Source organism: Lissotriton vulgaris, chromosome 6 (assembly GCF_964263255.1).
Source record: "Lissotriton vulgaris chromosome 6, aLisVul1.2, whole genome shotgun sequence".
In the NCBI taxonomy this organism is placed as follows: domain Eukaryota; kingdom Metazoa; phylum Chordata; class Amphibia; order Caudata; family Salamandridae; genus Lissotriton; species Lissotriton vulgaris.
This window is the reverse complement of record NC_141694.1, coordinates 1,095,686,120-1,095,711,670: the sequence shown is the minus strand read 5'-3', so window position 1 is coordinate 1,095,711,670 and position 25,551 is coordinate 1,095,686,120. Positions and strand designations below refer to the sequence as shown.

The window sequence follows — 25,551 nt, the reverse complement described above, 5'->3', positions numbered from 1 at the left end:
CCCATAAAATCCTTATTGATAGACTGCAAATGAGTGGAATAACAGATGGGGCCCTTAACTGTTTAAGATCTTTCCTGTCAGAGAGAACTCAAACCATTTCACTAGGGCCTTTTCTCTCGAAGGAGAAAAGTGTCACCTCTGGAGTTCCCCAGGGATCCATCCTGAGCCCTTTACTCTTTAATATTTATATGGCGCCCCTTATCTATTTAATTGAATCCTATGGAATACTGGTAACATCATATGCTGATGATACCCAATCGATTGTATCTCTCGATAAAAATTCCACAAGGGCTGAACAAAATTTTCAGAATTGCCTTCCAATGGATGAATGACAATCATCTTAAATGCAATTCGAGTAAAACGGAAATACTGCCCCTTGGGAAAAATGTCAACTTCAGCGCCAGTAAATGGTGGCCTAAGGGGGCCACTCCACCTCCCAGTTCAGTGGAAACAGACAGAAACCTGGGCATTCTTTTTGATTCATCTCTATCCTTTGACCACCAAGTAAAGAGTGCAGCAGGTAGCTGTTTTAATATCATCAAATCATTGAAAAAATTCTTTGATTTTCTTCCCACCAACTCAAGAAAGTCTGTGGCTGTTGCTCTTATACTCTCCCGTCTTGATTATTTCAATGGCCTGATGGCAGAAGTAAAGAAGATGACACTAAAAAACTACAAAGTCGCAGTCCGTGAGCCACCACTGCAGCTGTCTCGCAGTGCCCTCCGAGATCAGGACAGGGTCGGGCAGGTTCCCCTGATGCTGGGCCCACTGAAACTTCAGGTCCCGCTGCAGAGCCCGCATCCGCCAACGGGCATGATGCATCAGAAGGATGCAGGAGGCCATCAGCCCCAGAGGCTGCAGCGTCAACCTGACCGAGACTCTGGATAACGGCTGAAAGATCAGAATCAGAGCTTGTATATCCCGAACCCGCTGTTCGGGGGGGTAAACTCTAAACTGCGCAGAGTCGAGAACCGCTCCGATGAAGAGGAGCTTCTGGGAGGGGCACAGGTGTGACTTCGGCACATTGATGGAGAACCCCAGCTGGTGCAGGAGGTCTGCCGTCGTCTGGAGGTGGCTGACGACTGTCTGGGGCGAGCCCGCCTTCAACAACCAGTCGTCGAGGTAGGGGAAGACGGAAACCCCTAACCTGCGAAGATGAGCTGCGACCACCGCCATCACTTTCGTGAACACCAGTGGGAGTAGCAACCACACCCTACTTTTTGCCCAGGAACGAGCTTGATGGCCCCCTTGGCCAAGAGGGCCGTAACTTCCTCCTGCAGAAGCCGCATATGATCCCCTTGTACGTGGTGGTATTGCGGTGGCACGGCTTGAGGGGTCGTCTCGAAGGGGAGGGAGTAGGCCCTTCAGGCGATTTGCAGCACCCACCTGTCTTATGTGAAAGTGCGCCAGTGGGAGTGGTGATAGCGAACACTGCCTCCCACTGGCGTCACATGGGCCTGAAAGCACGGACTAAGAGGGTTTTGAGACGGATGCTGCGGGGGAAGGTTTGGATTGGCCTCGCCGTTGTCCCGACCGTTTCCACAGCTGCCACTGCGTTGGATGTTAGTCTGCGGTGCGTGGCTGGCAGCACGTGTGGGGGCGCCCCTTCCTTGGCCACGAAAGGAGCGAAAGGCACCCGTTTGCTGGCACGGGGCCGAGAGGCCCAAGGACTTGGCCGCAGCCCTGGAGTCCTTAAAGCGCTCAAGCGCATGGTCTGCCTTGCCGCCAAAGAGACGACGGCGATCAAACGGCATGTCCATGAGGGTATTCTGGACATCCTCTGAAAAGTTGGCGGACCACAACCAGGCGTGGCGACAAATCGCCACCGTCGTTGCCATCGCTCTGCCCAGTGCGTCAGTGGTATCCAGCCCACACCGGATGGAGAAACGTGCGCATCTCGACCCTCCCCAAGGGCTTGGGCGAGTTTAGCCTTGACCTCCGCCTTCGAGGACGTCCGCGACCGTGTCCCATAGGGAGTGGGTGTAACGGCCCAAGAGGCATGCGGTGTTGGAAGACCGTAGTCCCAAATAAGGGAGGAGAATATTTTCTTTCCATAATTCTCATACCTCTTGGATTCCCGACCAGGCGGAGCCGACGGGAATGCGGTCTGGGAATTAGAGGCCTGGATGACCAGACTCTCGGGGGTGGGGTGGGTGGACAGGAAACTAGGGTCGCCCGGGGGCGGGCGGTGGCGTCTGGCCACATTCCTATCTACAGGCTGGCCTGTAGCGGGCCTGGACCAAGTGCCCAAAAGAACGTCAGTCAAGGCCTCATTAGACGGCAACAGAGGCTCAGTTGAGCTTGACTGCGGTTTAAGGACCTCAGTGAAGAGGTTAGTCCTCACGGCCGCGACATGGAGCTCAAGGCCCAAGGCCTTGGCTGCCCGCGTCAACACCACACTGAAGGTTGCCCCCTCCTTCGAAGCCATGGTAGGAGGTGAGACAAAACCAGCGTCTGGCGAAGTGTCCAGACCACTGGCATCCCCAAGTCCACCTGTCCAGTCCTCCTGGGACTGACACTCACGTGTCAGAGGGTTCTCAGACCCCTCCTAATATTCCTCATCACCCATCTCCTGATAAACAGGGTTGTCAAAGGACGGGGCCGGTTCATTGAAGTAGAACTCCCCAAGCGGCGTCGAGAGCGGCTCCCAGCGGCGCCGCTCCGACTCCGGAACCGGGTCGAGGGGGGTATTGGGGACGGCGCCGCCCAAGGACGGCGCCAGAGGTTACACCTGTGGAACCGGCGACGGTGAAGACGTCCGGTCGATCGGCGACAATCCGGATCCAGAAGCGGATTCAGGAGCGGATCCAGTGGGGCCCTGCGGCGCCAGGCCCGAAGGCGCCGGCGGCGTCGGGACCGAAGCACCCGCCGGCGTCGGGCCCGAAGCACCCGCCGGCGTCGGGCCGAAGCACCTGACCCGCTAGGGAGGCGCCGCGGAACCCGCCGGAGGAGTGAGGGACCTCAGGGCCATGAAGAAGCACTCGATCTCCTCCGGCGTCGCTTGCTGCCCAGGGACCGGAGGGTATGGGGCAGGTCGCGATGCCCCTGACTCAGATGGAGCCGCGTGGGCGGTGTCACCCGAACCTCCGGTGGCATCGCACAAGCGTCGGGGGGAGACGGAAGAGCGATGACGTCTCTTTGACTTCTTGTGCTTACCTGACGACCACTTCGAACCTGAGGAGTGATGTTGACTCCCTGAGCTATGATGGCCCCGCCCCCCGAACCGGTCCCTCGACCCCCGTCAGGACCGGGACCTCTCACGGCGCGGGCCGACTGCCGGAGCTCGAGCCGCTTGCGGGACCGCTCCTGCCTAGCTTTTGAGGTTAAGGCCCGACTGTCGGAGCAGGTCTTGACGTCATGATCGACGCCGAGACAGTGGAGGCACCGACGGTGAGGGTCGGTGACCGACATCAGTCGGTCGCAGTCCCCACAAGGCTTAAAACCTGGCATCCCTATCGGCATCGATCGGAGTCGAAGACTCGAAGAATGATCAAAAAGATCTCAAAAAAGTTTAGTCAAAAAGTGACTAAGATACCACTTTTTCCGGATCTGCGCTGCTGGCGCAGAAAAAAGAAGAACTGACGTCAGCACGCGGAGGCGGCATCTAAGTACTCCAACAACGTCATCACGACGCCGACGACGGACGCGGAGCCGCAGACGCCGCCTACTGACGCGCAAGGGTACTGCTACGCAAAAATTTCCGGATTCAGTCTGACGCCTGGGAATATTCTAAGGTAAGGAATCTAATACTAACCTGTTTCTTTCAGATAATGTACTGCTGGCTGGGCAAGTTGGGTGTATTGTCGGTGCCAGTGAGTCATTCCTGAAATCCAAGACCAAAGCCTTGAGTTTTGAAGAACAAGTTACTTACCTTTTGTAAAGCCTTATCTGGTAGAAACCATCTAGCAACAGATTCCTTACCTTATAATATTCTCCAGGATGCTGACATTTTTCATGAGCATTACCCCTGTGTGCCGGTAGGTGGCACAGTTCGACTCCATGTGGCATCGTCCATGCTAGAAGTGATGTGCGCTGTGACTATGTAAGTGCCACCACAGTGCACTGATGTCAGTTTCTTTTCACGTCTTTCCACGCCAGAAGCGAGGAGCCACGAACACTGGCCAATGGTGCGTCAAATAAGGGCCCTTGAAAAGGAGAAATCCCTTACTCCGATTCTCTTCACACAGCGGTAAGAATGGGTGGGTTGGTAAGAAATCTGCGGCTAGATAGAGTCTCTACCAGATAAGGCATTACAGAAGGTAAGTAACTTGTTCATCTGATAGAGGCTTCTAGCTGTCGATTCCTTACCTTAGAGCAATACCTCCCCGAAGGTGGGACTGTGACAGGGATTACACTAGAAAGTACTGCATGACTGAACAAGCAAAATGCCGATCTCACCAGACTGAAAATAAACTGTGGAACTTGCTAAAGGAGTGCAGATAGGGGATCAACAAGCTTATCTGTACACCATGCCACAAATTTGCCCCAGCGGCAGGCACACAATGACACTTGGCTGCCAAGATAACATCACAGACTTCGAACGGAAGGTCAATAGCGGTTAACTGTCGCCGTTCAATATCCGTGCATGAAGGCAAAGCGTTGGCAGGTTCAGGTGCAAAAACCTGCCCTGTTGCTGCAGCAAAAGATCTTCCCAAAGAGGCAGCCTGATCGGAGGACTCATGCTCAACAGTTTAGTATACCAGACTCTCTGTGCTGAATCAGAAGCCAAAAGAACAACTTCAGCCGGATAATTTCTGATCTTCTTGAGAACTCTGGAGAGGAGTGGTATTGGCAGAAAGGCGGACAGGAGGCCTGAGATTCACTTGAGACGAAATGTGGGTCTGAGTGGTTCTCAGACAGGCAAGGCACCTGTGGCCACTGTGAGAAGTTGGCCTGATATATGATGCTCACTAGTTCTAGTGATCACCTTGTATCAGTCCAAACAACCCTTATGGTGATTGGTTGTAAGTCAACCTTATAGACCAGCTATCCTAATGGTAGCATGGACAAAGCAGTCTTAGGCTAAACTCTTTTGGCATGTGAAGCCAGCTGTTTTACCACATATAACCCCTTGAATACCAAATGAAAGGACACCACACAGGTAGTTATGAAAATAAACAAGATATTTATTAACTAACAAACACCTCTGAACTCTTTATGAGATCAGAGGGCTAAGCACATGACAAGACTCTTAAGAAAAATACCTTTAAGTTGCACAATTACAATGTTGCCCTAGGGGCACAACAAACCATATACTAAGTAAGTGGAATGTGAAAGTTGATAGAAGGAATGGAGCTGTCAGAGGCTGTAGGATCGCCGGGACCACACTACCCTAACCTTAGGTAAGTAATAGGAGGCCCACGGAACGAGTGTGCAGAGTGTGAACTCACACGCGAGATGCGTAACAACGTCTATGGACCGGACAGTTCAAGTAAAAGGTGAGTACGGACAATCCTGACTAGTTAGGACTAAAACGACTGTGGAACTGGACACTAGGAGAGTCAATCTACCCTTGAGCACCGAAATGCTCGTGTTACCTCACCCACAGGCTGCGGGTGCATAGGTGCGAAGTCGTGTCGGGTTCCGGCGTTGAAGTCTATGGAGCCTGGAAGAAAAGATGCTGCAGGCGACCAGGAGGAAGATGTCTGGTGTGATCCAAGGGTGGATCAGTGAAGAGGAGGACCTGAAAGCAGAGGGGAAATGTTCAAAGTCACTAGCCAGTGACTGGAGTGGAACCAGGAGTGAAACCAGATATCGTCGTCGCGATCAGGTGAAGGGTGGACACTTGTCTCTGCAGCCACGTGGACCAGGTGGTGTCTTTGACGACCAGGATGGAGGCACGAGCTCTCCCACGCAGGCTCTCGCTGTCGGCGGTGTCGGATCCTGACTGAGAGTCAACAGGCCTTGGCAAAGGCAACCCACGCGGTGAGTGGAAACGGCATCTGGAGTGGACCAGGAGGTCCGGGGTGCTTCTCCTTTGCAGGGAAGCAGGGGCCAGTCTGGAGCAACCAGACCAGCAGATTGGATTTTAAGGTTTGTCGTCTAGGAGGTCACTAGCCAGCCGTTAAGTGACCAGACAACGCATCGAGCAGCAAACAGGCAGAAGGGCCCCAAGCAGATCTCGTGGATGCTGGAGAGCTGGTCTTCGGTGCAGGAGCTGCTCGGGGTCAGGGCTTCTTAGTCCCCAAAGCACTTGGTCGAGGTTACCCCTAAGTCGTGCTGGAGCGAAGTGCTGCTTCTTCCAAGATGGCCGGTCCCACGTGTCTCGTCGCACCCACGGATCTCAGCTGTGCTGCAGATGTAGGTAGAGGTCGGAGAGGTCTGGGAATCCGGGTCTCGTCGGGCTCTGAAGTCTGGATCCTCGAGGGAAGACGACAAAGGAAAGCCGCTGGACGCTGATGATGCCTGCTTGTGCAGGGTGGACACTCCTTGCCCACAAGGGAGATTTCTTCATTCTTCTTGGCAGAAAGTCGAAGTCCAGAGTTTCTTCTTGTAGAGTTTCAGTTCAGGATTAATCTAACTTGGAATGGGATCAGCTCCTACCTTTATCCTGCTAAAGGGGGCTGTACTATCACTAGGTCCCTCCTATGGGTGGGACCAGGAAGGGGGGTGGTTACACCCCCTATCCTTTGTCCGGTCTTGCGCCAGAGCTGGGGCTGGAGAGCCCCAGGAACTGGTTTGGACCCGTGTATGCACAGGGACACCTTGTGTGCCCCAGGCATGTCTCATTCCTTTCAGCCTGTCCTACTCAATACACAAAATCCTGTCTGGGGTGGTGCTAGCACCTCCCAAGGCAGGAAACCCTTTGTCCAGGCCCCTCTCGCTGGAAGGACTCCCAGCAGCAGGAGGTCAGACTTGTGTCTGTGGTGGCAGCATCCATTTTGTGATGCTGAGGCTCGGGTTAACTTAAACCAGGGTTCACAGTTAGGTACATGTCGTGTCCCTCTAGAAGGGTGGAATGCTACCCCCGTCACCAGAATTGGCGAGGGGGTAGTATTCCAATTCGTATGACACCTTACTCAACATGTTTTGATAATGCTATGCCAAAGTTAGCAATAACCGCGAGGATTATAATGCACTTAAGAGTATATGGTATAGCGTTATCATGGAAACAGCTGAAGGACTTGGTTCCGAAAGCTGCAAACAGGCTCAGCTCATGCCAGAGCACTATCTCACATACTTCCAAGCACTCTGCCTCCAGGATTGTTAAGGCCTGCTATAGGAGTGACTTATAGGAGTATATGTGTCCATTTTAGGTTTAGATATAGAGATACTATATCTAAAGCAAAGGGTGTTCACACCACCTTGCCCCAGCTGATTGATCAGCCAGTTGTGTCAGATTTGGATGGCCAGCCAGGGGTGGCATAATACATGCTGCAGCCCCTGGTAGGCCCTGGGTGCACCTATGCCCTGGGTACCTAAGGTACACTGTACAGGGGCTGATAAGGTGACTCAGTATGCAATTAGATATGTACCTAGAGTACATGGAATCCATTTTACAGAGAGAGCAGTGGGCTTGGGGTCCTGAATAGCAGGGCCCCAGGTCAACTATGTCGAAAAACCAGCTAAACACCAGGCAAACAGTTGGGGGCCACAATAGTCAGATATCCACCTTCCTACAGCCACCACCTATAAAATCGCTCTAACCAGTGAGCCGGTCGTATCCAGCCCACACCATATGGTGAACTTGAGTACGTCTCTAAACTCAGCAGTTGCTTGACAGAGTATGATTCGGGCATCCTCAGAGACCATGAGGAGCACTCCTACAACTGCGTCCCAGATGGTATTGGAGTATCGGGCAGAGAGTCATGTGGTGTTCACTGACAACCGTGTCAGGCTGGCGGAAGAGAACATTCTCTACCAGAAGGTACCCAGCCTTTTGGATTCACCCTCCGGTGAAGTGGAAGGGAGTACGCCGGGGTGAACTATAGAGGTGAAGGCCTGGAGTAACCAGCTCTCTGGTGTGAGGTGCAGGATGAGGAAACAAGGGTCCCCTGGGGCAGGGCGATGGCAGCGGGCAATTGTCCGATGAACAAGAACCCCTGTGTAGGGCTTGGGCCAGAACCAGAGTTGGACATCGGCAAGGGATTCGTCAAATGGGAGTAATGGTTCTGTGGGGGCAACTCCTGTTTGAAGCACCTCCGTCAAGATGTTCATCTTGACTTCCACTGAAGGCAACTTAACGTCCGGAACCTCATCCGCCCTTTGCACCACCAATGCGAGAGAAGAGCCCTCCCCCATAGCCACGATAGAGGGAGAAACAAGGTCAGTGTCTGGAGATATGACCAGTCAGCTGGCATCCGTCAGATCCTTGTACCAATTGTCCTCTGCCTCTTCTAACTGGTGTCCATAAGGGTCCACAGACCTCTTCCAATGATCAGCAAACCCAGGCCTATCATAAGAATATGTACTGGTATGGGGAATGCCCCCCGTAGTCATCGGACCACGCCCGTCAAACTCCATGTCGGAGAAGGGGATGAAACCACCATGGGGCGAAGGAAAGGCAACAGGCGCCAGGGAAGGTCGGGTGGCTCGACTGGCTCCTCTCCCATTCCATCAATGGATCCAAGGGGTCCAACAAGTGCCGGGGACGAACTGGTTGGCAGAAGACCAGTAGGGGCTGCTGCCAAGCCTGTGTGGCCCAAAAGCGTTCCAACAGCAACGGGCTGCCAAAATATGAGGTGCATTGCCTCATAAGATTTGCGTAGTTGGCCGGGGGTCGCTCTGGCTTCCAGTTAACTCTGGAAGACGCAGAGAAGGCCCTGGTGCAGCCTCCACCACAGAGCTAAGCCTCGACTGCCAATGCTCCCTCGTCTTGTCGGATGACTTTGTCAGAAGTGGTGAAGTCAAACATCTCTTCTACTTCTCGCTCTCCTAATGTCGGTGGGACTTTCCTGATCCTAACGACCTCAACTGTTACTAAAAGCACTTGGAGTGGCTCCGCAACCAATCTCAGGACCTTTCTCATGCCAGAGAATGTGATAGAGAACGTGGAAAGTGTTGCACTGCGAGGAGCATGAGGGACCAGTCTCTTAAGATCTTGGGGGTGTGTGGCGCAGCAATCGATGCAGGTCTTGGTGTTGTGGTTGCACTCCAAACACCAGAGATAAACCAAATGTGGGTCTGTCACCGACATCTGTTGGTGGGAGGCGCCACAGAAATCTAAACCAGCCTTCCTAGCAGACAACCACGATGCATCAGGAGACAATCTCGAAAAACTCTTGACAAAATGTTGAAAAAAGGTCAGTCAAATAAGACTGGGGGTAGCTCTTCTCTGGATCTGCGCTGACTGGTACGGAAAGAAAAGAACTGGCATCGACACACTGGAGTGGTGCCTATTGGCACCTACATAGGCATTATGCATGGGATGACTCTGATGATACCATGCAAAGTCAAACAATGCCCCCTCCCGGTGCACAGAGGTCCTGCTCAAAAAAAAATCTGGATCCAGTCTAACACCTGGGGAATATTCTAAGCTAAGGAATCTGAGGCTAGAAGTCTTTATAAGGTCGGCATGTAAATTCCATCTGTGGGATTAAGACTACTCTATGTCCTAAAGAAAAGCCTGCTAATCCTGCTATCAGCAAGGAAAGCAATATCAACTTCAACTCCTACAAAATAGGGCAGAGCGGCCGATTTAAGACCTCAGGGTTGATTTGGTCATCTCTAATTATCTGGTGATTATCTTGGCTTCTTGTGAGCAAGACGTGCTTCTTTAGAGCACTCTTCATCTGCCACAAAACCATTTTTTCAAATGGGCTTCCTACATGCATAAAATCATTTTTCTCTCTATGTTCCTGACAGGGATTAAAGGTCTAAGCATTGAGGCTTCATTGACTCATCCAGATTCAAGAAAACAAGGCACACAGAGAGATGCTCATCTGTCATCATCCCAAGAATTTGGATTGCCCTCCTGCATCTTTTCGATTGCAGCCAAATCTACTGATGTTCAGGAAGCAGTTGAAGCCCAATTTGTTTCAATTGTGATGCCGACATTGAGTTAAGGTCGTACTCGGAGTAGCCTCCCCCATCACTGTCCATACCCTCGTTTGATCACCAGGATACTTGCTTTGAATGTAGCTGGGCACTTAATACATTTTGCATCATCATCAAACCAAATAAGAAAGAAAATTATCAGAATGGAGAAAAGACTGATGGAGAAAGCTATAATGACAAAAATTGAAAATAAGCATGTAGAGTGGTAGAAGACTAATCGATACAGGAAAATGCATGACGTGGCAATACAATAGAGGAAGATGAGGTGAGGAGAAAAGGCATGCAATAATGTGAGAGAGTAAGAGAAACCGAGATGCAAGAGAACAAGACATGAGAGAAGTAATCCCAAAAAAGAAAACGGTTGTAGTTATGATAAGGAAGGGTAGACATGTTTGAGGGAAAAGAAAGGAGATTTATAACTGTTGTATACATATAAGAAGTAGAGGACTGGATAGTCATTCATAAATAAAAGGTGGATTTCTCTATTTTCATATATCTATTGATCATATAACTTTGGCATGGAGAAAAGTGCGGTATTAACTTAACCTTAAAGAGATGGACACCCACTCCCTAACTGACATTCAGAAACGCAACAATACAATTTCTTTTCTCAAGTGTTTAATGACAATTTCCTTTCTGTACTCCCCTTCATTTGTAAGAAACGATGTTTGTGGTGCGCGCATTATTGGACAGTCATAATTAAACTAGGAAACAAAAATGGGTTTATTTTTAAAAATGCTGTCGTCTGGATAAGATGCAATGATGCTTGAACAATTGCCAGCTTTCAGCAAAACTGTATGGGAATGAGGGGAAACATATACCTTTTCCGCAAAAACCCCACTTTTTATCTCTTTCAAAGTCCTTAGTTGTAGCACACCATAGCCGTTGTCGTCCTTCTTTGATGCATTCAGTGAAAGTCTTTCCATTGGTTGTAAAGGGGAACACACATAGTTCCCCATTCTCTGTTACTGCAATTTGAAGGGAGAACATTACAATTAGTAACGTATCAAGGAGATTTAAGTTTGGAATTCTGTAAATACTAAAAAGCATTTTGACAAATTGAAGATTTTCATAGTTTTTCTTTAATTTTTTTATAATCTAAAAGCACTGCATACACATTAGGTTTATGGCAAATGATCATGCCGCAATTATATCTAAAAATAAACACTTCTATTTTTATATCATATAGGTTTAAAATAATATTTGTGTAACATTATCTTAAGTGAAATTACAGAAATTAGAAAGGGACGAAAAATCCCCTTACAAACTAGGAGCAGGGCATACCTGCAAAGAAAAAAAAAGGGAAGGGTTGAGAGATTGGGAAGGATAGTAAGGAATATGCTACTTACCAGTAAGCATCTGTTCTTGGCATGTAGGACTGCTGACATTCATATCTGTGCATAGATCGCCGCCTAGTGTTGGGTCCGGGGAATTGCACCTTGTTGTCCTGGAAGAGTCTTCGAAGTATCACGAGATAGGTGACTCCTCCCCTGGACTACAGTGCGCATGGGCACCTTCTCCTTCCTCAGATTGTTTTTCGCCATTGTGGCAGAGATGGAGATAGTAAAGTAAGAGATGGCCATGCAAAAGATAATGCTGCAGCTGCAACAGGCACCGGGGAGGAGGGCGGGCGATATGAATGTCAGCAACCCTACATGCCAAGAACAGATGCATACTGGTAAGTAGCATATTCCGTTCGAGGCATGTGGGCTGCTGAATTCATATCTGTGCATAGACTGTATAGCAGTATCTCCTCTAGCGGTGGTTACCTGTGCCAGCTGCAGCAGTTTGAAAGAGTTTTGAGGACAGCTGGCCTACAGCAGCTTGCTGCTTTGCTTGCACGTCTACACAGTAGTGTTTTGTGAAAGTGTGTATGGTAGTCCATGTGGCTGCTCTACATATGTCTTCAAGAGGAATATTCCCTAGGAAAGCCATGGATGCCCCAATTTTGCGCGTAGAGTGTGCTCTTGGGAGGACAGTTAAAGTGTGTTTAGCCTTTTGATAACATATTTGAATGCATTTAACTATCCATCTGGCTATTCCTGACTTTGATATGGGATTCCCTTTATGTTGTGGTGAAAAAGCAACAAATAATTGCTTTGTTTTTCTAAATGATTTTGTTCTGTTCACATAATAAAGCAGAGCTCTCTTTACATCCAGTGTGTGTAGGGCTCTTTCAGCTACTGACTGTGAATTTTGGAAGAACACTGGCAGTTCTATTGATTGATTAATATGGAAAGTGGATAAGACCTTTGGCATAAACTTAGGGTTTGTTGTAAGTACTACCCTTGAATTGTTAGTGCTTGTAGCTTGCTAACTCGCCTGAGTGAGGTAATGACAATCAAGAATGCCACCATCCATGTTAGAAATTGCAATTCGCATGACAGTAGAGGTTCGAAAGGAAGTCCCATAAGTCTGGTAAGTACTATATTTAGGTTCCAGACTGGGGAAGGTGGGTGCCTTGGAGGAATCACCCTTTTAAGACCCTCCATAAAAGCCTTGATTGCTGGTACTCTAAACAGTGAAAGGTGTTGTCTGTTTTGGAGATACGCTGCTATAGCAGCGAGGTATAGTCTTATAGAAGAGTATGCTAGGTTGCATCTTTGGAGATGCAGTAGGTAACATATAATGTTCTGTATGGAAGCATCTAATGGGTTGATTTTGTTATTGTTGCAGTAAATAATAAATCTCTTCCATTTAGCTGCATAGCACGCTCTAGTAGTTGGTCTCCTTGCCTCTTTAATGATATTCATGCAGTCTGGAGGCAAGTTAAGGTATTAAAATTCTAAGACTTCAGGAGCCAGATCGCTAGGTTCATCTGATTGGGATCTGGGTGTCTGATTTCTCCATGGTTCTGAGTTAGAAGATGGGGTGCGAGGCGTAGCCTTTAATGAGGAACTACTGAAAGCTCCAGGAACGTTGTGTACCATGGCTGTCTCGTCCATGTGGGAGCAACTAGGATCATTGTGAGTGACTGTTGCTATAGTTTGCGTGCCACCAGCGGAATCAGTGCTGCTGGGGGAAAAGCGTACGCAAATCTGCCTGACCAGTTCATCCATATCGCATTGCCCTGTGACAACGGATGTGGGAACCTGGCGGCAAAGTACTGACATTTTGAGTTTTCGTTAGTGGCAAACAGGTCTATCTCTGGGTGCCCCCACTTTTTGAAGAATGGCTGGAGAACTTGGGGGTGAATCTCCCATTCGTGTAGTTGTTGGTTGTGTCTGCTGAGCAGATCCACTATTTGATTGTCTTTCCCTGGGAGGTGTTCTGCCAGGAGAAAGATGTTTTTTGGAATTGCCCACTTCCATAAGCTCTGTGCCAAGTGGGACAGTTGCGGAGAGTGTGTTCCTCCCTGTTTCTGGATATAGTACATGGCTGTAATGTTGTCCGTCCGGATCAACACAGTCTTGCTGTACAAGTATTTTTGGAATGCTTTTAGGGCTAGAAATATTGCTAGCAACTCTAGTTGGTTGACATGCAGTTTCTTTTGTTTGATTGTCCAGAGCCCTTGTACTGTGTATTGAAGTAGGTGGGCTCCCAAACCTGTCAGTGATGTGTCCGCTGTTAGTACTAGCTGTGGAACCGGCTCTTGGAACAGTCACCCCTTGGAAAGGTTTTGTGGGTTCCACCACTGCAGAGAGTTGTAAGTGTGACTGTCTACCAACACTAGGTCCTTCAGTTGTCCCGGAGCTTGGTTCCGCTGCCGTGCTAGGCTCTCTTGCAGTGGACACATTTGAAGTCGGGCATGGGGGACAATAAATATGCAAGAGGCCATCATGCCTATGAGCTGCACGAAGACTCGAGCTGGCAAAGAGTGTTGTGGCAGAAATTTGCGAATGAGCATCTGCATGCTGGCTATCCTCGCCGAGTTTGGATATGCCTTTGCCACTGAGGTATCTATAGTAGCTCCCAGATAGAATTGTGTGTGGGATGGTTGTAGATGCGATTTCGGGTAGTTTGTTGAAAAACCTAGGCTGTGTAGCAACTGAAGTGTTTGAGACGTGTCTCTTACACACTGTTCGTACGATTTTGCTTGTATTAGCCAATCGTCTAGGTATGGAAACACGTGGATGTGTTGTCTCCTGAGATGTTCCGCTACTGCCGCTAAGCATTTTGTAAACACTCTTGGTGCTGTGGTTACCCCGAAAGGGAGAACCTTGAATTGGTAGTGTTGACCTTCTATTGTGAACCTGAGATATTTTCTGTGAGCTGGATGGATGGTTATGTGAAAATACGCATCCTTGAGGTCCAATGTTGCTAGGAAGTCTCCTTGCTGGAGCAGCGTGAGCACTTGCTGTAGTGTGATCATATGGAAGAGCTCCGACAGTATGTATTGATTTAGGGGTCTGAGGTCCAATATTGGTCTGAGGGAACCGTTCTTTTTTGGTAATAAGGAAGTACAGTGAGTATACTCCTGTCCCTTGGTGTTGGAAAGGGACTGGCTCTACGGCCCCCTTTTCCAGCATGCATTTTACCTCTTGTTGTAGCAGGGTGATATGTTCTTTGGACATAGGATGGTGTCTGGGTGGTATGTTGGGTGGAGTAGAAGTTAGTTCTAGGCAATAACCATACTGGATAATTTGTCTCACCCACCTGTCTGTGGTAATTGCGTTCCAGACTGGTAGGAATTGTTGGATTCTGCCTCCGACCGGTGTTATGTGGTCTGGAGGTAGTGTGATGAAGTCACTGTTTTGAGGCAGTGGAGGCTCTGGTGTTATTGCCTCCACGTCCTCTTCCCTTATTATTGTTGCCCCTATAACCTCCTCTGTTGGAGATCTTGTTAAAGGAACCTTGAGTGTTGCTTTATGTAGACGAGGTTTGTGAAGTATTGCCCTGTGTAGCTCCTCTGTATGAGGAGCGTCGAAAGGAACATCTGTGTTGTTGAAACTGCAATGCACCCATCGATTTTGCAGTTTCAGTATCCTTTTTCATTTTGTCTAAAATGGTGTCGACTGTAGGGCTAAAAAGGAAGTCTTGATTGACTGGTTGGTTAAGAATGGTAGAATGCACCTCGTTCTTAAAGCTGGAAATACGTAGCCATGCATGTCTTCATAGTAAGACGCTAGTGTTTATGGACCTGGCTGCAGTGTCAGCTGCGTCAAGCACACATTTAATGGAGGCGTTTGTAACAAACAATGGAAAGGAAGGTTAAAATATGTACTATGAACATCAATGGTCTCAATGATTTTAAAAAGATTGGGGTGTTGCGTAGATTAATTCAGTCTCTAAACTTAGACATCCAGTGCCTGCAGGAGACCCACATTCCATGGGAGAAACATAACATTCTGAGGAATTTGGGTCTGGAACTTTTGGTTAGTTCTAAACAAACTGGGGTTAAAAGGAGAATTGCAATCCTTATGGAAAAAAACGTGGAAAATGTTGCAGAACGATATCAGATAAATGGGGCAGATGGGGACTGGCTGAACTTAATATTAATGGTACCAGATTCACTTTGTGTTGCTTATACGGTCCCAATCTAGAAGACAATGAGGTGTTCAATACAATCAACATGGAACTGGCTGGCTGGTGTCAGCCGTTAATTTTATGTGGTGATATGAATGTCCATATTGACGCTAATTGCAATATTAGGACATTTGGAAATTATAGAGGACGTAAGATTAAGACCTTTAAAGCCTTAAGGGAGATAGTTTTGAGTAACGGGTTGTATGATGTGTGGAATAAAAACAAATCGACCGATCCCGGCTTTACCTTTTTCTCAAATCCGCAGAAAAAGTTTGTTCGTTTAGATTATTTTTTTACTTCTTTTTTTCTTGAGACCACCGAAATTGAGATTTAGCCACAATTGTTTTCGGATCATAACCCTATTATACTAGAACTGTCATTTCCCCCTAAAATTCACCATACAAATTGCCATTGGTCATTTCAAAGGAGTCTTCTGCTTGATGATAACTATATTCGACATATGATGGAGGCTATCAAAGATTTTTTTTCTTCTAACCCTGATACCGCTTCAATTCAAGTAGTTTGGGATACTTTTAAATCCATTGTAAGAGGGGAAACAATAAGTTATTCTAATTTCCAACGCTTAAGGGCAAAAACAGAGCTAAGAGATAAAATGGATAAAGTACGAAAAGCTGAATTAAATCTAGTGACGCAGATTATTAATGGTAATGATTTCGACATCCAGGAAGCTCAACGACAGATAACTATTGAACGGGTTATTTCATATTCTTATTTAGCCGATCAGGTAGCGGTACAATATAAACAACATAAAGTAGAGTGCTACGAGTTAAATGAAAAAACAGGGAGAATTTTAGCTCAAAGAATTAGACAAAAAGCCATGCAAAATGAGATAGTTAAAGTCACTGACTTAGCTGGAGTACCCCAATAATCTAAGAAAGGGATTTTGAATGCATTTAGTGACTTTTACAAAGCACTATATAATAAACCAGAGATCGCGGCCGATACAGATAGAATCCCATCCGATTATTTGAGGGGAATTGAGAATGTGCCGATGTCCGAGAAGGATGCGACGTTCCTTGGCTCCCCAATTACATGGGAGGAGATTGAGTTACCTATTCTTAGCTTAGCATTTGGGAAAGCCATGGGGCCAGACCAAATCCCCCTCGAATTCTATCGAACTTTTAGGAATATTTTAAAACCCGAGCTACTTAAGATCTATGATGAAGCATTCCAGGGGCCTCCACCCGCCTCATGGTCTCTAGCTACAATCGTAGTGTTTAAAAAAAAGGGAAAGGATCCTAGCGAGCTAGGGTCGTATCGGATTATTTCTCTCATTACGGCGGACAGCAAAATTTTTTCAAAAATATTAGCAAACAGATTATTTAACATAATGCCCATGTTGGTCTCCAAGACTCAACACAGATTTATTAAAAAAAAGAGATACTACTGATCATGTTAGGCGTATTATTACCCTATTTGATTGGGCACAGGCTACGGGATCCCCAGTCGGCGCTATTCTGTTGGACGCTGAAAAAGCGTTTGACAGAGTCGACTGGTGGTTCCTATGGTCTGTCCTAACATGGAAAGGGTTTCTAAGTGAGTATATCCTGGCCATCCAGTCATTATATCATGATCCGAAGGCAGCAATCCGCACAGCGACTGAAACATCTTGTTCGTTTGCGATCACCAGGGGAACAAGGCAGGGCTGTCCCTGCTCCCCTCTGCTGTTCGCCCTATACATTGAACCATACTTAAATAAGATTACAAAAGAAATAGGAATTCCCCCGGTGAGCATACATCAGATCGATCATAAAGTCCTCGCGTACGCTGATGACGTCGCAGTTGTTACTCCTGATGTAGGCTTATCTATGCCTAAAGTTATAGAACTTGCCCAAGAATTCGGTGAGCTGTCAGGCTATAAGCTTAACATTTCTAAAACTCAGATAATTCATTCCTCCACTGGCAGACCCGATAGAATAGCTCTTGCATCTACCGCTTTGTACCTTGGTGTCATAATCTCTCCAACGGTTGATGACATAGTAGGGCTTAATACAGATCCTCTATTAATGTCTACCAATAGGACTCTGGAACGGCTAAACAATTTGCATTTATCTTTATCTGGTCGTACTAATGTAATTAAAATGATCATATTACCAATGATCATTATTTATTTCGTACCATTCCTCTTCTCTTCTTTCTTTTTTAACAAATTGGATCGAAGCATTTCCAGGTTCCTATGGGGGTATCGGAGAGCCAGAAGAGCCCTTAAATGGTGCATTCTGCCAAAACTAAGGGGCAGTCTAGGAGTTCCTAGTTTTCGTCTATACTACTAGGTAGTCATGTTAAAGCAAATGGGTATTCTTATGTTCCCAGATTATAGTTTAGACAATGCCTTGATTCCATCAATTTACGAAATGCTGCTTGGAGCTGAAGTTCGGCAATGGCTGTTCAGGTTAATAGAACCCAGCTATCACAAAAAAACTAAATTTAAAATCATGATTACCGCATTTCATACCTGGAGGCAAATCAACAGAAGGCTTCATCTTCTGCCAAAATGTAATTACTATAGCCCCTTTCTACAGAACCCTATGTTACCCAAGATCTTTAATGACCTTGTTATGCATAGATGGTTTGACTTAAAAATAATTTCATTTGGTTTATTGTACCATGATGGGCAATTTGCTTCCTATTCTCAACTACAAAACTAATTTGGTCTTGATAGAGCTGATTTTTTAAAAATATTTACAGATCCGTAGTTTCTTAATTACGAAGAACTTAATTATATCAGAATCTATGGGCAAAATAGAGTTGTTGGAATGCTGTCGGCAGGGAAATAAGATTGGTATAATATATCAAAAATGTTTGGAGAAGATAGAAGATAATCTAGACATTTACGCAAAAAAATGGCTAATAACTTTTGGATTAGAAACTGTAGACATAGTTAGATCTCTTGAAGTTTGCAGTAAAGTCATTCTCAATGATTGATTCAAAAGCCAACATTATATGTCTACTTTTGATTTGTACTATACACCATTTAAATTATCAAATGGAAAGCACAGAAAGGTGTGAACTGTAGCCGCTGTGGTCACAATGCGGCTGATTTGTGTCATATGTTTTTTTTATTGCCCGAAACTGACTTTACTTCTAACCCAAGTACAAGGCTTTCTAAGTACCATTTTGGATGTAGTTATTGTTCTAACGCCTGAACTTGTTATACTTGGAATACAAACTGATCAAATCACCAACAGAACAATTGCTGAAGAAGGGTTTATATTCATTGCAATGTCCTCTTATCGCAATTGTATAACCTCTCGCTGGTTGGATGTTGAACCGCCTGTGTTTTATCAATGGCAATCAAAATTGTTGAATATTTTTCAGCTGGAAAATGCTGTATACAAATTTAAAGGTCTGAGAAGGAAGATGTTAGGCCAAAAAATATGGCTACCCATCACGAACTGGTTATGATTATGTTCATTTTTCCAGCAGTATTTCTTGTTTTCCTGATTTTCTCTGTGTTCGTTTAATGACTATGTATTTACTGTAGATATTGTATACTTATTTTCTGGTTTTTTTCTCTGTGCAATTTTTTCCACTGCCAATAAAACTTAAAAAAAAAATGTAATACATTTTCCCTCTTGTATGAGGTCATTAGCTTGGGCTTTGAAAGGCTCAGGCAGGTGTTGCATTAAACTTTCAAGCTGGTCATAGTGTGCTCTGTCTTAACGAGCTAGTAGAGCCTGTGTATTTGCAATTCTCCATGAATTGGAAGCTTGTCATGCTAATCTTCTACCCGAGGCCTCTAGTATTTTGGACTCCTTATCAGAAGGTGGAGCTTCTCCCGTTGTCTGTGAGTTGGCCCTTTTGCGTGCATTAGCCACTACTAGTGAGTCTAATGGTAACTGACCTCTGATATAAGTAGGGTCTGTAGGAGCCGCTCTATATTTCTTTTCAATCTTGGGATTGATTACACGTGCCCTGGCTGTATCTTTAAATATATCTGGGGCGTGTTTTAGTACCCCTTTCAACATAGGAAGTGTTCTGACATTTTTTTCTGAAGTAGGGAATGTGTCAAAAAGGAAGTCTTCGCCTATAGGGTCATTGTGCATGTCTACATTGTGGTTCTGCACTGCCCTATCTATTAGCTGGTTGAAGACAATGGTGTCGTCAGTAGGTGACGGCTTTGTTGGGTATGAGGAGGTGTCAGGGATGGGATGCGTGTCGTATGGATCAGTCTGATCATCCCATGGTTCATTTTGAGGGTTAGGGTCCCCTGGGTAGCTATAATCCTCGGGGATCTTCCCCTGTGTTATCCTCATTGTAATCTGAGTGTGTAGGAGAGTAAGGAGCAAAAAGCGTAGGTATAGTGGGATAGAAAGGAATGAAAGGTCTAGAGGGAGAAGTCCCAAAGTCCTTTTTCTTTAGAGGAACGGGGGAATAAGAGTCTGTGTCCAATGGCCTCTTCTTTCTGTGTAGGATTGTGACTTTACCAGTCCCAGGGTTTATATATAATTTTAACTGTTCCTCTGATGGATCTGGATGGAAGAGTTCTTCTTCCACTGTCCGTGGCTGTGTCGTTGACTTCTTTGGCTTAGTCTTTTTTGGATCGACTGCCTTATTGCTCTTTCTCGGCTTGACCTCTTTGTCCGGGTCGATGACTGATGGCGGATCGACCGGATCTTTAGGTTCGATGCGCTTTCTGTGCTCGACAGGTTTTTAAGGTTGACTGTCTTGTCGAGTCGATGACTTTTTTGGGATCGACTGGTCTTTTAGGAGCACTTGTCTTTGGTTCGGTGCCTTTCTTTGGCTCGATAACCTTCTTTGGCTGGGCCACAGGCTTCGGTACGACGCCCTCTGTGTCGACGACCTTCTTCGGTTCGGCGACCTTCGGCACCGCGTCCTTCTTTGGGTCGACGGCCTTCTTCGGTTCGGCGCCCTTCGGCTCTGCGGCCTTCTTTGGTTCGACGGCCTTCTTTGGTTCGGCGCTTTTTGGCTTGAAGGCCTTCTTTGGTTCGGCGCCCTTTGGCTCGAGGGCTTTCTTCGGGTCGACGCCCTTAGGCTGTACGGCCTTCTTCGGGTCTACGACCTTTTTGGGTTCTAGAACGTTCTTAGGGATAGCGTTACTTGGACCTGGGGTCTCTGAAGGCTTAGTCTTTGTTTTCGGAGCCGAGCGGGACGGCGGGGCTGCTGAATGATTTTTTGGATCTTGGCTAAGGCCTTTAGGCGATGCCTCGACCGGAGCCTTCTGTAACAGGGTAATTGGTGTCGGGGGCAATGTAGCCACGGTTTGCCCTGGTGGGATTTCGTCATCGGAGTCAGAGTGGTCCTCGACGATGACAATCTCTAGATCCGAATCTTCCGCTTCTGGAAGTTCTTGTTCATCATCGAAGATGTTGTCTGGTTCCGGTGCCTGTAGCTGCATCTCTTGCCTAGCGGCCCGTCGAATCCGGATGGTTTTCTTAGAACGGAATTGGGCACAGGCTGGGCAGGTTTCTTCCTTGTGGTCTGGTGATAGGCACTGGTTGCATACTGTGTGTTTGTCAGTATGCGGGAAATTGGAGTGGCATTGTGGGCACCGTTTGAACAGGCTCCTTTCCATTGACAGCAGGCCCATGTGGCGTCGAAAAGGCCCAACGGCCCGCGTCGACGACCGGGTCGAGATGGAAAGTTTGATCGAGTCAAAAAGTACCGAGCAAGAACAATACCGTCGAAGTCGAAGGCCTTTTGGCCTTTAGAAAAGTTTAGTTTCGATTCCCAAGTTGGAGTATAGGAATAAAATCCGAACCCAATGGCGGAAAAAAACAATCTGAGGATGGACAAGATGTCCATGCGCACTGTAGTCCAGGGGAGGAGTCACCTATCTTGTGATACTTCGAAGACTCTTCCAGGACAACAAGGTGCAATCATCCGGACCCAACACTAGGTGGCGATCTATGCCCAGATATGAATTCAGCAGCCCACATGCCTCGAACTAGTATGTTTTCATCAAAATGCTTTCCTAATGTAGTCTATTAAATTAATCACAACCAGACATCCGAATGGAAATATTAATACTTAAGAAGTGTGGGACATACCAACATTAATGAAACATCGATGTCCGATAGGAGCAATCTACCAACAAAGCTTATAAAGCATCCTCTAATGTAGTCCACAACATTTTTGGTCGATTCCACTTGTGCAAAGATGTAGATTCAAGACTAGTGGCGGACATAAAGGTAGGCTAGCCACTTTTCTGTAGATGCAGTAATTTTTACTACACATGCATTTCACTCTAAAGTAGACCTTGCCTCTTGCACGTTGCTCGGTTCTGGAAAGGTGAAGCTCATACTGGAATGATACCATCTCCTTTTGCTTGTTCACAAGCCACCTGATGAACTACCTCTCTAAGCAGTTCTCAATGCAGCAATTATTGTGAGTAGTCATTCTATGCCTGCTTCTTCCCTGAGTGGAACTGTATCATGCTTTATTAAGGTGCAATGGACAAGGTGGAAGGACAGTTGCAGTCTGACAAACTTGGTTTACAGCCTGCTAGCGAAGAAATATTTACATTTTACATCAAATCCCCCTCTTCAACCAATTCCAGAAAGGCCAGAACGTCAAGCTTTGCAATTACTGCCGAAGTGTATATCTATATCTATTCTATACTAATATAATAAAGAGAGCCCAAACCTTTGAGGCGGGTAATCTCAGGAACCACAGCACCAATCACAACACCCAATACAGCGTTGGAAAGGGCAGTTGCAGCAGAAGAACATAGGCTATGCAAACACCCACCATATACATTTAAAAGGTAAAAGAACCGTGCCAGCAAAGTAGTCCCTTGTGGGCGTGTCTGCGTTGTGGGCGTGTGCTGGGGGGCGTGACAAACGCTGGGTGTGTGTGGTACGTTCCGCTCTTCATGCCATGTCTCATATTGTGTGCTAATCCCACCCTGCTCCCTTTAAATACCCCTGCACCCCATAATCATAACCCACCCTTACTCCTTAAAATACCCCAACACCCGTAAACACTAACCCATCTTAACCCTATAAATATACCCTGTACCCCAAAACCCAAACCTATCCCTGAACCCTAAAATTACCCCTGTACCCCAAAACCCACACCTAGCCCTGAACCCTAAAAATACCCCTGTACCCCAAAACCCAAACCTACCCCTGAACCCTAAAATACCCCTGTACCCCAAACCCCAAACCTACCACTGAACCCTAAAATACCCCTGTACCCCAAAACCCAAACCTAGCCCTGAAACCTTAAAATACCCTTGTACCCCAAAACCCAAACCAAGCCCTGAACCCTAAAAATACCCCTGTACCCCAAACCTATCCCTAAACCCTAAAACTACCCCTGTACCCCATAACCCAAAACTATAACTGAACTCTTAAAATACCTAAACACCCCAAAATATATACCTCAGTACCCCAAAACATATATCCCTATACCCATACTTACCCATACTTACCTTATCCAAACATTAAAAAAAAACATGCTTTTACCATTCATGCATTTACAACGAATTTCGTTGTAAATATATGCGTGGTAAAAGCATATAAAATGTAATGCCATGCATTATAATGGCATTGCGGAGTCATGGTACTTTCGTAATGAAAGTATGCGGAGTGATGGGGTGCGGAAAGAAAGTTGCGGAATAATGGGTGTTCACTCTCCCCCAGTAAATACAATGGTGGCACGGCGACCCACATCTCCAGCAACATACTCATATTTTTTCACCACCCATTTGAAAAATGCACAGGTCTCTCTTATTGATGGCCAGCACCGACATACACTTTTAGACACACATCCTGCCACAAGTTCTAGAATTGTGAACTTTAGAGCTGGGGAGCTACATACGAATCTCTGCATCAGCTCCACATCCTGTGATTCCAGGCAAATCGCTTTGTCTCCCCGTGCATACCACAAATGAATGTGTTCTTCTGTAATGTAAATTGTGCTCATGCCATGTTGTCGAGTTCGCGCTATATAATATTGCAAGGAAAAATAAAGTAGGGAAACTCTAGTTCACACACTACTGAACGCGCACTCTTACGTGCATCAGCAGTGCACTGTGAATCGGAGCGTTTCACAGGCCTGTCACAGATAAGAAATGCTATCAAAACAAAATCCTACAAAACAATATACTACTGGCCGGCAGCAATTCATACCTGGACAACGTCGGAACGGGCTGCTAGTGGACAATAAAGGATTAAAAAAATTGATGGATGGAATGCTTGAATAAAACTAGTATACAATGCGAGTGAGACTGGACAGGTTTGGGTGAAAAACCCTCCCCTGCGAGAGAAGATCCTCCCAAAGGGGCAGTCTGAGTGGAGGATCGATGGCCATGCTCAGGAGCTCTGGATTCCAGACTCTTCGTGCTCAGTCTGGAAGAACAAGAATAACTTGGGCGCTTGATCTTCTTCTGCACTTTTGGTAGAAGTGGTACAGGCGGAAAGGCATACAGGAGGCCGCAGTTTCACTCGTGGCAAAGAGCGCCGCCGAGCGAGCAAAGCTTTGGAAACTCCAAAGTGCAGAATTACTGACATTGCGCATTATCTTCAGTGACGAACAGATCTAACCAAGGCTTTCCCCACCGCTGAAAGAGACTTTGCACCACCTCCGAGTGAAGACGCCATTCGTGATCTACCAGGCATAGACGGCTGAGTTTATCCTCCCTGGCATTCAGAGAACCTGCCGGATGTTAGACCACCAAGGTTATGCCCTGATGTTCCAGTTATGTCCAGAGAGAAGAGCCTCCTGACATAGGTTACACAAACCCAACCCGCCCTGTTTGTTGCTGTACCACATGGCGGTGGTGTCGTTCTTGAACACCTGCACCACCTTCCCTTTGAGAGAGGGAAGAAATGCTTTCAGTTCCAGGCGGATCGCCCGGAGCTCTAGCAGGTTCATATGGAGCCTGAATTCTGCCAGAGACCAGACACCTCTGATCTCTGCCTCCGCCAAATGGCCGACCCATTCCAAAAGTGACGCATCTGTCACTAAAGTGAGGTCTGGTTGGGGAAGGGAGAGGGATCTGCCTCTGACCCAAGCTTGGTTCGTTAACCACCACTGCAGCTGTTGTGCAGTCCCCCCCGCGATCTGGACGTAGTCGGAAAGATTCCCCTGATGCTGCGCGACTGGAACGTCTGGTCCCAATGCAGAGCCCGCATATGCCATCAGGCATGATCCACCAGCAGGATGCAGGAGGCCATGAGGCCCAGCAGACTCTGGGTCATTCTCACCGAAACCCAGGATAGAGGCTGAAACATAAGTATCATAGCCCGAATATCCCAGACTCGGAGGAGAGGCCCGAAACGGTACAGAGTCCAGAACGCCCCGATGAAAGGAAGAGCCTGAGAGGGGCTCATGGGTGAGGATGGGGACGGAGTTGGCTGGGGGTACAGCTGACGCCGGGGGCTTCGCCCCCGGGGAAGGTCGAGTAAGGCCGACCAGCATTGATCCTCCAGCGCCTGGGCCGGAACCGCCGGCATTGAAGGCCCAGGGCCCCGACCCGCTCCGTGGGGCCAAAGGCGCACCTGCGGAGTCGGGCTGCCCAAAGATACTGGGAGGGCTTTGCAAAATGCACAAAGTTGGGCAGGGGATACCCCGGCTCCTGGAAATGGAGCGAGGCTTGTCGGTCCCTGAAGGAGGCACAGAAGACGGAGCCTTAGAGCGACAACACTCTGGATCCCGTGTTGCATCAGCCGACTGCGGGGGTGAAGACAAAGAGCGCCTTCTACTTCTGCTTCGACTACCTCGAGGACTTAGAAGACTTGGAATGGGATGAGGTGTGGTGGATCCGCAAAAGTTTTCAAGACGGTTTCCTCGGGCGGGAGCGACGGGGAGCCGACTGCTGGGCCTCCACGAGCTTTCAGGACTGCTCCCGCAAAGACTTTGTATTCATGGCCCAGCAGTCGGAGCATAACCTCGGGTCGTGGTCGCGCACCAGACACCAAAAGGAACATGAGGTGCAGGCCAATTACAGACATCAGTTTGTGACAGGCCGTGCAGGGTTTGAAGCCGGTCTGACGATGGGACATCCCTCGCACACGAGGAGTGGAATACTCGAAAAGAAGTCGACAAAAAGTCAAAAAAAGCTTAGTCAAAAAGTGACTAAAGGGGTAGCGCTCTCCGGAT

The 25,551-nt window shown here is 47.4% G+C and overlaps 1 protein-coding gene across 1 annotated transcript in view; it reads right to left on the bottom strand.

The window, feature by feature from the left end:
* The window catches only part of IGF2R (insulin like growth factor 2 receptor), a 1,757,136-nt gene that overhangs the window by 334,274 nt on the left and 1,397,311 nt on the right, over positions 1–25,551 (bottom strand). The window contains exon 39 of the mRNA XM_086927157.1: positions 10,818–10,964. Coding sequence (XP_086783283.1) covers positions 10,818–10,964 — 147 coding nt within the window. The remainder of the gene's footprint in view (positions 1–10,817; positions 10,965–25,551) is intronic.